We start from the raw sequence: 13,046 nt of genomic DNA on the forward strand, positions 1-13,046 counted from the left end.
ATACATGGATGCCATGGGGCCCTTGTTCTGGCACTGCGGACATCCCTGATTCACTTCTATAACAGAAAAGTGGATTTTAGTACCTATACCTTGTATTGTTACACTTCATAATTCTCTAGTTAGCAAATGTGTTTTAAAACTTCCTTCCCAGTTGTTTCTTCTCTGCCTCTTTCTCCATGCCGTTGTTCCAGAAGGTACTTTCTCCCTCTTTTCACTATTGCTGGACATCCACAGAGAGCAAAATCTTTTTGGTTAATACTTTTTTTTTTCCTTTTGACTTCCAGGAATAGGTTCAGTTTGCAAATCTGGAGCAGGGTTGGATGGCAAAGGCTTTCAAATGAGTGTTTCTGCCTTTTGCTATTTATATAAGGGAGGGTGTCACTGAGTCTGGATCCATAGTTGTTTCTGTGTTTTCCAGATGTGGTATTTCTGATATAGAAAACTGTAGAGTATACACAGGATATTTTTTCTTCATGAACTGGCCATGGAGGCAGAAATGAAGTTGGTTGAATATAGATTACAGGTAAGTCTTCACAGTGCAACTTGTAAACTGGATGGATTACAACTTATCACGCTGCATTTTATCCGTTAGAAATTTTGGGAATGAGGGAATCCGTTTCTTTCTTTCTTCTTTGATAGTTATGATCCTCTTCTCCTCTCTTCATGCAGTTGATTTAAGACTTCGAAGAAAATTTCTGAATTATGAGTATTTTCCTTTGGCGCTTCACATCCTGAGGGCTTATTCATGTCTGTGATGTCTAATTGGTGTTGAAACAACTGCAGCGTTTCTTTGCACACATGTTGTCTGTGAGCCTTGGGGAACACAGTGGATTTTCTGAATTACTCTAGATTTGGCTGCCTTAAAATTCTTCTCCTTAGAATGAATACAATGTAAAAGAAGATGACAAAAAGTGCAACAATTTGGCTTTGATCATGTCTGCTGGAGAGATTCAGTACTGAGGGTTTAGGACTGTTATGAATTTCTACTCTCCACTGTGATTTAATGTAGGCTGGCCTACAGTGAGTGACCCTGCTGATTCCTTTGCCCTGTTGGAATTGAGAATGGAAAGAAAATTATTTTCTGTAGTTATAAATGTATGGAAGCAGCAGTGGAAGATGATGAAGTCAGAACTGTTCATGTTTCGGCCTGCCATGTCAAAACTTTCAGCCCCACCCCAGTCTCTTTCTTTGAGAATATTTCAATTTGCTTCACTTGTGTCTGAAAAAATCCCTGGGGCCTCAAGAGTCACATGCTCTTGGCAAAGGTTCTTTAGCACTTTTTCTTTAAAAGGTTACATCTTTTGAAGCCTTGCCTTGTAAAAATGCACTCTGGCAGACAGTTTCAATTTATTAATCCTCTGTAATAGCACTGCTTATATTCCTTGTAGTAAATGCACAAATTCCCCGTGTCTGCAAGGAGGGAGTATTCCAGGTCAGATCAAATTCCTAACATGGCTCTTCTGTCTGTATGGCAGTAGATAAAGAGAAGAGCACCAGTGATGATGCCAGTGCCTACACATGTGCACTGCTGGATGCCCAGTCTTGAGGGAACAGAAGGCCGGATCATGCTTTGGTGGAAATTCTTGAAACATGAAGTTTCTTCAGTTAACAGATCACAGAAAACTATTTTAGGTTTAGCAATTAATAACTTAGAAATGCACCATTTTGTATTTTCTGTAGAGGGCTATGGCTCTTCTCCAACTGAATCTTCTTCTCTGTCAGAATCCAGCCCATTAGTACTTTTATACAGATTTTAACAAGATGTGCTTGAGTCCAATATATGCTGACAATATTTGATCCCCTCCTGCTGTAATGTTGGAAGTATCTGTTTAGGGAATTGTTTCCTTTTTTTCTCTCTCTTTCCCCCTGCCTTTTTAAAGTCTAATTTTCAAGTCATGACTTGTATGAGCAAATCTAATCAGCCTTCTGCCTCCTTTAAGAAGGACAGCTGAGATACTTTTTAACACCTCCGTTTCTTCATTGCTGCAATCTGTTTTGATTAAAATCACACAGGTTTCTCATTTGCATTTTTATTGCTCCACATACCCACAAATCGTCTCACAACTCTGCCACTCCTGACTTTGCAAGAGAGACTAGAGTGCTACACTAAAACTTTAAACTATGCAAACATTGATTTAGTTTCTCACACCTGCTGGTTTCCAGCAAATATGTCTTTAGGGAAGGCAAATATTCATACATTACCTATTCCCCAGGAGACAGGATTCCTGGGTTTTTTCAAGATTGATTGAAAATTTCCTATTAAGAAGCAAATTTATAATTATATTGAAATGTCCTGAGAAAGTTCTGATATCAGGAGGGGGGCAGGAAGTGGGGGGAATGTCCAAACAAAAAAATAACCCTAACATTTTTTCAGCTTTTGGCAGCCAGACTATGATGTGCTTCCAGAGCCTCAGATGAAAGGGCTGCAGTGTAAATTAAAATTATTCCTTTCCTTTGTGCTACTGGCAGTCCAACTTACTTCCACCACATATATTGCTGGTTAACGATCAGTATTTTAAGGAGTGTTTTTTCTAGAAATGGTCTTTTTTTTTCTGTTTGGACAGCATCTAACTTTTAAAGTTAGTGTTTATACAAGACAAGGAAAATTTTTTTCTTGAATCTCTTTCTCCATCACCTGGTACTGCATAGATGCCATGATTAGCTTCTCAATTTGTTGTCTCTATTCTTTTTAATATGCCAAAATAACTCTAAAGGTAACAGTAGCATGCTCTGATTCAGCCAAGACCAAGGAATAGAAAGGAGACAGCAAGTTTTGGCTGTGGCTGGGATGAAAAATATGTATTATCTTCATGCTCTTCTGACTTGAACTTGAACCTAACTCTCCTTGCAGAGGTTGAAAACTTTCAACATCACTACTGCCACGGTGGTTGAGCCATTGCCAAACACCCTCTTCCCATGTCACATTGATACGGACAGCACATTTATCAGAGAGAGACTGACATCTTTATCCTGGGCACCTAGACCAGTAATTTCAGATATATCACTTGCTAAGTTTATGGGCTCTAAAGAAGATCTTGCACAATTTTTTTTTAAAAAAAGTACTCTTACAATGATAGCTGGTGCATCAGTGTTAGTGATCCAAGGTTTCATCACTCAGCCTGTACCCGCACAAGCTGTACTCAGCTGGGTAAGGCTACCTAAGTGTTCTTGAAAGTGAAGATGTGCGCAGCAGGCTGCAAATGACTCTGAGAGATACAGTCTTGGTTCTGTTTTTTATCTGGTGCCAGTATGCAACTCATTAAGTGACAGGACTACAAAGTTCTGATCAAGGAAATTTAAGACGTGTGTGAGAGGCCACAGCACCTTTTGTTAATGTTTATATTGGTTCTGCCTAAGGGAGCAGGAGAGAAGTAAAAGATAACTCTTGTCCAATGAGGGTGATGGCTATGGGAAGGTGCCAGTGATCATGCTGGGAAAACACAAGCTCTAGACTTTATTGTTCTGCAAGACAAGCAGATTATTTTGCAGACCAACCACATAATTATTGCCAAGATTTTTGAAGCAGTTGTGTTGTAGTCAGGCTGACAGGAGGACATGGGGGGCACAGTTCATTAGGATGAGTAATATTCTGTATTAGACAAACCACTTGTAAGAAATGGACACATTCTTGGTCATAAAAGCCTTTCAACATATCCGAGAGGTATGCTACAAACATTACCCAGCTCCTTTTATACGTATTACAGCAAGGTGAAACTCATGATGGGAAGGGTAATCTTCTTTTGCAAACCCTCGCAGCAAGACTTTTAAGTGCCTGTAAATAATCCAGCAGCTGATGTCTGCAGAGGAAATATAAAGAGGATGTCTCCAAGGGGAAGATTTAAAATACAATCTATGTGAACTGTTTTGAAGGTAAGGAGATAAAGAAAAATGAAGGAACAACAGAGCCTGACAGTTGCTGTGGCTTCCATTTCTCTCTGGAATGGCCTGCTCCTGGGTGGTCCATTGTGGTCTGAGCTGTTGTTTAGATATGTTTGAGGAATGGGAGTTGGAGTGAGGGATGTAATCTTTGTTCTTCCAGCCAAAAATATGGCTAATTTGTAAATATTTGTAAGAAGGTGTCTCATTTTGTAGATCTCAGATCTAGGAGTTGAGCTTAGCTAATCATGCTGGGTCCTTGACAGATCAGATGCGAAACACCTGATCTGAGTTAGCTCAGATATCACACTAGGTGTCAAAACACAGAGGTCACAGATCAGACACTGGGGAATGCTTCTTCTAGACCACCACAATGCTGCTTCATGAAGTTGAAGACACTGTCAGCCAAGATACATTAAGTCTTCCAGTATCATCTGCAGGCTGAGAGGTTTGGCTGAGTTTAATGCAGTGAGCACCCAGTAAAAGTAAATGTGTTCATGTGGCTTTCGTCAATAATGAAGGTGACAGTGGCTCTTGTCAGAAGCAGGATTTTCATTTTCCAGGCAAAAAAATCACAGTTTATACTGTAATAAAATGATAGGTAAACTCACATCAGTCAGCCAAAAAACACAATAAATTTTCTTTATTTGGGCAAGGCCCACATTCTTGTCGGTTGGGACTTAGAAAAACCATAAAGAAATTGATGCTCGTCTTTCACTAAAATTCAGTGAGAATTGGATGCAGAGCTTCTTCCAGTTTGTTCCATTTTCCGTTGGTGATACATCTGTCAAGAAGCCTGTCCTTAAATAACTACTTGAGGATTAGGTACCAATTTTACTATATGACCTTGTTTCAGAGAAAAAAGCGTATAGCACATGGAATCTCATTGCATGCAAAGCAAATTGTAAACCACAAGTGGGAGTGCTTGAGAGTAAAATCCCACTTCAAATACTGTCCTGAACATGTTTCATGCACTGGCAGCCAAATCTAGTGATTGACCTGAGTCACAAATGAGACCTGGACCACGTCTGTCTCTGTTATTCTTTATTAGCTACCTTGTGATCTCTTCTGGTGCAGAGAGGGGTTGCAGGCATACTTGAATAAATGGGGTAAGTGTTAGAAATGACTTAAAGCTGAATGCTTTTCCATGACAAGAAAAAAGCTTTCACTGCTGCTTGTTTACTTCTGATTTATTCCCCAATAAAAAGGGACAAAGTTCCCTCTTTGTAAGCTCAGCATTCTCCACAAAAAAATTAACTTCAGTAAAGTGTCTGATGTATTATTGTCATTCTTTCACAAAAGCAGCTGGGATAGCATGGGGGAAAAAATGATCTCTAGACTTTGGGGGAGGCAGAAGAGTGGAAGAAGGTAGTCTCTCATCTGACAAATGAACTATCATCAAAAGAGTGGAGTTTAGAGAATAAATTCCTGTTTTCTCCATTACTGGCATTTCACTAGTTTACAACTAGTGGAAGCACAGTCACTGACCTAACCATTTAACCAGGCTTTTTTGGGAGCAGAAAGCAAAACAAATGCTAAGATGACATTTATTAGGTGTGCTTGTTTAGTCAGTCCATTAGCTGCTTTTGATTCTTACTCTACGTGCTGAAGGGTTGATTCTGCGTGGAAGTCAATAGATGCCTTTCAGCTCCCCTGGCTCATATAATTTGAAAGGAGCAGGTACAGGCTGAGGAGGAAGAGGAAATATTGAAACTAATAGAAAAGAATGAGTTTCAGGAAGAGATAGAACAGCCCATCCAGGTGCTTGTAACCATAAGCAAGCTATCAAATTATAGCTGATGAAAAATCAGACAGTGGGAAACGTTGCCTGGTGAAAAGGTGTATTGGCTGCTAAAATGATGTTTTTACACCTGTATTGATGTAAAGCTTTCTCTTTCTTGAAGGACTTAGATGATCAAAGATTTTCTTTTCCTTCTCTTCCTCTCCTTTTTGTGTGGGTGTGCACACGTGTATTTCTGTTGCTGTTTCTTAAAGTGTGTCTCCCTTGTTGGAGTCTCAGCTTCTGCTGTGTCTCACTACTTCTATGTTAAAATATTGCTTGCGGTGATACAAGTGCTGACACCAGAACCTTCAATCTGCAGTGTTCTCCAGACACCTCCAGTTATCTCCATGCTGTAGACAAATCATCAGTATAATGAAACTTACTATTAGGCTTCAAGCCCTGGAGTTCAGATTCCCAAGCAACTGGAGGAATTGAAAGCATATGGAAAAGGGCTGCAATGAGCTTAGTAGTGTTGATACACCTTTTGACAATGTTTCGAGTTTCTTACATGGTCCAGCCTTCAGTAGCCTTCAGGCAGTGAACTAATGGGTGAAGGAAATACAGAATTCTAACAGTTGAATCGTAACAGAACTTATATTTATTTTACCTACCTCTGTCTGAACATGGTGTTTTCAGTTGAGATGAGACACAGCAGGCTTCCTTGCCCTGGTCTTCTGCTTGAAGCAGTTAAACTTACCGTGCTCCGTGATACTTGTTTTAAATTGGAAATAATAGTAGCTTCTTTCATGATTTATGTCTTGTGACATTTTGTTCACAGGCACACTGAGATCCTGAAAAGAAGGTCATGCACTGTTATATGTAAGAGCGAGCTCAGCAGCTTGGGTGAAGTGAGCCCGTACATTGAGTAGCACCCCAGCCATGTTCTCTAAGGGTGCCAGCATGCATCCAGTGTCACAGGCCTTTTGTTGGGTGGTGTAGCTGCGATTCATCACTTACACAGCTCCTTCTTCTTCTAGGAAACAGGTGTGCCAGGAAAAGAAAGGATATCCAACTCGGTTTGAACTGGCTCTCCAATTTCTGCTCCAGATTACAGAGGCCAAACATATATAAGACTCCATTAGCTTTGAAAAGGAACTGAACGCCGCAATGGGACTCGCCACCCAGGTTTTGGCCTGTGCAATCTTAGCTTTGCTGTACCAGCATGTCAGTGGTGGACTCATCAAGCGAATCATCCGGAAGAAGCGGGCAAGTGGGCTGAATGTGACCTTGCCAGAGGATAATCAGCCTGTGGTTTTTAACCATGTCTACAACATCAAATTGCCTGTTGGCTCCCTTTGCTCTGTGGATCTGGATACAGCAAGTGGTGATGCAGACCTGAAGGCAGAAATTGAGCCCGTCAAGAATTATGAGGAGCATACGGTGAATGAGGAGAACCAGATTGTCTTCACGCACCGTATTAACATTCCCCGCCGGGCCTGTGGCTGTGCAGCTGCCCCAGACATTAAGGATCTGCTGAGCAGACTAGAGGAACTGGAGGGGCTGGTATCCTCCCTGCGGGAGCAGTGTGCCAGCGGGGCTGGATGCTGTCCTAATTCCCAGGCAGTAGAAGGTAAGGCAGACTGGGGAGCTGCTCCCGGGGAAATTCTTGTGCTGGCTGTAGATCTTGTTTAGAGTAGATATTCAAATCTGTTTCAAGAATGAGCAAAAGTCAACCTGTTAAATTTGAAACGTAATCAAAACTGGGGATGTATTTGGCCAGCTTGCAAGATACGTTCATTCACAGTTTTGCACTTTAAAGAATCTGTGGGTCAGAAGCCTGCCTGGGCCACTTTGTAGCTGTGGCATTGACTGTGTACGGCACTTGGGCAGGGTGACAATCTGTGTCGGAGTTAAGATTAAAGCTCACACAGTCCAAACTCCTGGCTCCACATTTTGTCCCTTGAGTAAGCTGCCAAAGTAACCATTTTCCTTTCCAAGTTTTCTTTAATAGAGACCAATAAAAATACAGCAGGACATAAGGCAATAGACAAGCACAGATAGTTAGAGAAGGGGAGAAAAAATGTATCCTTCTGGCGGCTTTTTAAACTGAGGTAAGAGATTGCTCATACAAGAGAGAAAATACAGGTCTTCCCAGCAGTAATCTGTCCCTCTGAGCACAGAGTCTGTCTTGCAGTTGATGATACAGCATGCTGCCCGACTTTTTGTGTTCTGGAGTGAACTGGTGAATAATGCTTCATGGCGCATGCCCTAATGGAGCAGTCAGGAAAGCTGCTCAGTCAGTGCGAGAGGGATTTTGAGAAGGGCAGAGGAATCCAGCGTGCTCATTTCCCAAGTAGCTGCCAGGGGCTTTTCCCTGGCCTTAATGCGAATTAAAGTGTTGCTGGTAAACTAAATCTCACTGGAGAACGGAGGAGGTATTCTCATTTAAAAACTTTGGTGATTCTGGAAATTTTCTTCTGTAAGAAGCTAGGAAAAGCAGCCCCCTTTTAGATTGTGTGTGCCACAGTGGCCTCATGCATCCCAGAGCCGAGGGGAGTAACGGGTTTCTGGATCATTGGTACAGGTCACCTGGACACAACACCCTATTGCAGCGGACACGGCAACTACAGCATCGAGATCTGTGGCTGCGTTTGTGAGCCTGGCTGGAAGGGCCCCAACTGCTCTGAACCAGACTGCCCACACAAGTGCTTCAACCGCGGCCTCTGCGTCCAGGGCAAATGCATCTGTGACGAAGGCTTCGCTGGCACAGACTGCAGCCAGGCCACCTGCCCATCTGACTGTAACGACCAAGGCAAGTGCCTGGATGGCGTTTGCGTGTGCTTTGAGGGGTACACAGGCCCAGACTGCAGCGAAGAGCTCTGCTCCCAGGGGTGCAGCGTGCACGGGAGGTGCGTGAGCGGGCAGTGTGTGTGCCACGAGGGCTTCACCGGCGACGACTGCAGTGAGCCTCTCTGCCCCAACAACTGCCACAACCGCGGGCGCTGTGTGGACAACGAGTGCGTCTGCGACGAGGGCTACACCGGCGAGGACTGCAGCGAGCTCATCTGCCCCAACGACTGCTTCGACCGTGGGCGCTGCGTCAATGGGACCTGCTTCTGCGAGGAAGGCTTCACCGGGGAGGACTGCGGGGACCTGACCTGCCCTAACAACTGCAACGGCAACGGGCGCTGCGAGAATGGGCTGTGTGTCTGCTACGAGGGCTTCGTGGGGGATGACTGCAGCGAGAAGAGGTGCCCGAACGACTGCCACAACCGTGGGCGCTGCGTGGGTGGGCGCTGCGTCTGCCACGAGGGGTACCTGGGCGAGGACTGCGGGGAGCTGCGGTGCCCCAACGACTGTCACAACCGCGGGCGCTGTGTCAATGGACAGTGTGTGTGCCACGAGGGGTTCATCGGGGAGGACTGTGGGGAGCTGCGGTGCCCCAGCGACTGCAACAACCGCGGGCGCTGTGTCAATGGGCAGTGTGTGTGCCACGAGGGATTCATCGGGGAGGACTGTGGCAAGCTACGGTGCCCCAATGATTGCCACAACCGTGGACTCTGTGTCAATGGGCAGTGTGTGTGTGATGAGGGGTACACAGGGGAGGACTGTGGGGAGCTGCGGTGCCCTGAAGACTGTCACAATCGTGGGCGCTGTGTGGAGGGGCGCTGCGAGTGTGACAATGGCTTCACGGGGGAGGACTGTGGTGAGCTGTCCTGTCCCAACGACTGTCACCAGCGTGGGCGCTGCATCGATGGGCGCTGCGTGTGCCACGAGGGCTTCACGGGGGAGGACTGCCGTGAACGGTCCTGCCCCAATGACTGCAACAATGCGGGCCGCTGCATCGATGGACGGTGTGTCTGTGATGATGGTTACATGGGAAATGACTGCTCCGATGGTATGTCACAATGTCCCTTTTGAACCGCTTCCCTGGGTAATTCCCTGTGTCCATCCAGCAGCCTTGGAGGCTCTGTGAACCTTTTCCATAGAGCTAGGCCCTGTTGCCGCTCTTCTTTTTCATAATCCAAACAGCTGAATCAGAGAAGTAACACCACCAGTAGCAAGCTCTTGGTCTCCCTCACTTTTTAGGGCGATATAGTGTAGTGGTTGCTGGTGACTTTTTGTAGTCAGAAGGCAGCAGGTTGGTAATGGTGATGAGCAGTCCATTTGTTACCTTCAAGTTTGCTTCCACCACAGTGTCACTGGAGCTGTAGCTAACACTGTCTGGGATTTGTCACCATAACCTTTCAGTTTCTCATAGCATCCCTTGATGTTAAAAAAAAAAAAAAAAGTGTCTGAAAGAAACTGTTACACTTATGGATAAGAGGGAGATGTATCCAGAGTATTCTTACTAGCAGGATTAGTCAAAAGAATATGGACTAGACTTTGACTAAAGAATAAGGCTTTGCAGGAATGAGATAATGTAGATAATGACTGTCAGTGAATAAGGAGCCTGGGTATCAAACATTTCTTACAGCCAGGTTCTGGTTCCCAGTCTCCTGCTGGATGGATAAGAAAGGGGTTTACATTTACAATGCCATCACTATTGTAGGAGCTGAAAATGAAACACTCAGTACTGAAAATATACACTGACAGATCCCAAGGGCTCAGCGACTGCTTTGAGGGTAGATCTCTGAGCTGGAGCCCTGGTGGAGTCAGAGTGGAGGCAAGGCACACAGAAAATAGTGTTGTAATATCTGAGTGATCTGTATGAGACAACTGTCATGATGGAATTGCCAGATGTTGCAAATATTGCAGTGCAAGCTTTCAGGATTATTACAAGGCCTTGTCTACCTCTCAATTGCCCAAATGGATTTTTCTCACTAAAGTAAAACTTGATTTTATATCTATATATATGTGTGTGTGTGTTAGATCTGACAAGAGCTTAGAGTAAAATCATGGAATCAGTTGGAGTGGAAACTTAGCTATAAAGCCACATGCTTTGTTTCCCAGTACCATTGACTTTATGGAAATGGATAGAAAATTTTGGCAGCTAGATAATGACAGGAATTACACTATAAATGAAGTAGCTTTCTTTAGTAGATCCCAGAGGAGAAATTTTGGAACTAAGATCTTTTTAGAGTAATCAAAGAGTACTTCGGTCTTGGGAACCTTATAAAAGACAATTAAAACCCTTGAAAAGAAATTCCCATTTTTCATCTCTTCCTCCTGGAAGACTCCTAAGCCATATTTTGTGCTCTTGCACATGCAGATATGGAATAATCTATTGAAAGTATTTACAAAAATAATAATGTTTTATTATACTTTGGAAAATCTGTGCAAACCTCAAGACTTCCAGCTACAAAATCATGTGTTGCTGGCAGTTGAATTAAACATCTGAATCCCTAGGGACCCAGCTATAGCAATCTTGTGCAGTAGCCATGAGAGGAGGGGCTGAAACACAGTCACCCATAGGTTGTGTGCAAGTGTGAGAGCAGAAATTGGCTCATGACTTTTGGAAATGTCTGTAGTCTTCATCAGCTGAACATTCCTTTCTTCAAGCAGCTAATTTGTGTGACCTGTCTTCCCCATTCCCTGTTTGTTAGATGATTCTTATAAACTGCTCCTGGGAAAATGTGAAACTGGGGAAGTCATTATTTTCTGAGCCTTGAAAACTTCTTATAAGTTTGTTTTGTATTTTCCCCTTCATAGTGTCTCCTCCAACCGAGCTGACTGTGACAGATGTAACAGATAAAACTGTAAATCTGGAATGGAAGCATGAGAATCCTGTCAATGAGTACCTCATCACCTATGTCCCTACCAGCAGTGGTGGCTTAGATATGCAGTTCACTGTGCCAGGAAACCAGACAGCTGCCACTATTCATGAACTGGAACCGGGTGTAGAATACTTTATCCGTGTCTTTGCAATCCTTAAAAACAAGAAGAGTATTCCAGTCAGTGCCAGGGTAGCAACATGTGAGTTTAATATTCCCTGTATTCGTTCTTTTGTCTATTCTGTAATACGTATTTATTTGCGTCCCTTTTTTGGGGTATTATTTCTTTCTGATTTTCTATTTTTAAGTCATCTTCTGTTCTGGACAAAGACAGCTTTCTGCACTTTCATTTTCTATTCTTTTCCAATGCCAGTCACTGTGTTAAAAGTACAGTTCACTAGCAATTCTGCTCTCTGCAGTGTCTCCTAACGAATATCATGGGGTCTTCATAAATTAAGACAACTGACTTCTTCATAATAAGGTCTATTTTTAAAATCTGGTAATGTTTCCTTAAAAAATATAAGACTGTAGACCATATAAAAGAGCAATATGAAATCACTTGGATTCAAACTGTTTTGACTAAAATGGATGTTATATTTGCTTTACATCTTCTGCATATTTTACCACAACTTAACTATCTATCTGCTTGTTTGCTCACTTGTACATCTTCCTTTTTGTATTGTGCACACCACAGTCATATCTAAACGTTCCTGACTCAAAAGATGCTCTTTGACTTCTGCCACTGTGGTCATTTCTAGAGTCTTGGGCAGGATCCATCTCACCTAACCTCAAATGTCCATATTAAGCTTCTTTCAAGAGGGGAAAAAAAGAGAGATTTCTAGAGCACAATTTGTTTTACTCTAGGGTGACATCTAAAACAGGTCAGAGGAATGTCTCTCCAAAGACAGAAAAAGTGGCTGTAAATAGGGTTTAAACATTTCAGATGCAGATTCCTACATGGCAGATATTTTTAGTGGTGGAAAGATGTCCCACCAGCGTCCTACTTATGGGAACTTGTTGCTCATGTAACAGAATCCTTTTTTTGTGTCACAGATCTGCCTGCTCCAGAAGGTCTGAAATTCAAATCTGTTAGAGAAACGTCCGTCCAGGTGGAATGGGATCCTCTGAACTTTTCATTTGATGGCTGGGAGCTGGTCTTCCGTAATATGGTAAGAAAGCAGTGTGTCTTGTATGAGTGACAGATCCTGGATTTTTTTTTGTTTATGCTAACTGATTGTTCCATGTGTTACAGAAAAAGGATGATAATGGAGATATAACCAGCAGCTTGAAAAGGCCAGAGACATCTTATATGCAGCCAGGTTTGGCACCAGGGCAACAGTATAATGTATCCCTTCATATAGTGAAAAACAATACCAGAGGACCAGGACTATCCAAAGTGATAACCACAAGTAAGCAGAACCTGTATTTGGTGTAGTGCCACCAATAAAACAGCTGCTGTTTGGTGTAGCCTAGGGAGTTTTTAAACAAGAGAAAGACAAGATCTATACTGTGAATTGATAGGGGGGGTAAAGGGAAGAAGAGGAACTGCTAAGCAAGAATACATGAGGCAAAATTAATTCCTTTCCAACCTATCTGTTTGAAGAGGTAATAAAATTTATATTTAACCAGAAGGTAGCGTGCAGTATGCACTTTTAATCTTTTTCAAAACATACATCCACAGTAACTAGAATTTCTTTCATCCTGATGATATTTGTAATAAGAAATTATTTGAA

General features: G+C 43.0%; 1 protein-coding gene across 4 annotated transcripts in view; it reads left to right on the forward strand.

The window, feature by feature from the left end:
- Positions 1-13,046, forward strand: part of TNC (tenascin C) — a 72,651-nt gene that overhangs the window by 18,572 nt on the left and 41,033 nt on the right. For all 4 annotated transcript variants that reach the window (XM_074923684.1, XM_074923685.1, XM_074923686.1 and 1 more), the window contains exons 2-6: positions 6,637-7,229; positions 8,184-9,497; positions 11,252-11,515; positions 12,367-12,482; positions 12,566-12,722. In XM_074923684.1, the coding sequence (XP_074779785.1) occupies positions 6,767-7,229; positions 8,184-9,497; positions 11,252-11,515; positions 12,367-12,482; positions 12,566-12,722 (2,314 nt within the window). In that variant the 5' untranslated portion in view covers positions 6,637-6,766. The remainder of the gene's footprint in view (positions 1-6,636; positions 7,230-8,183; positions 9,498-11,251; positions 11,516-12,366; positions 12,483-12,565; positions 12,723-13,046) is intronic.

The sequence above is a fragment of the Athene noctua genome, chromosome 20 (assembly GCF_965140245.1).
Source record: "Athene noctua chromosome 20, bAthNoc1.hap1.1, whole genome shotgun sequence".
NCBI classification, from domain to species: domain Eukaryota; kingdom Metazoa; phylum Chordata; class Aves; order Strigiformes; family Strigidae; genus Athene; species Athene noctua.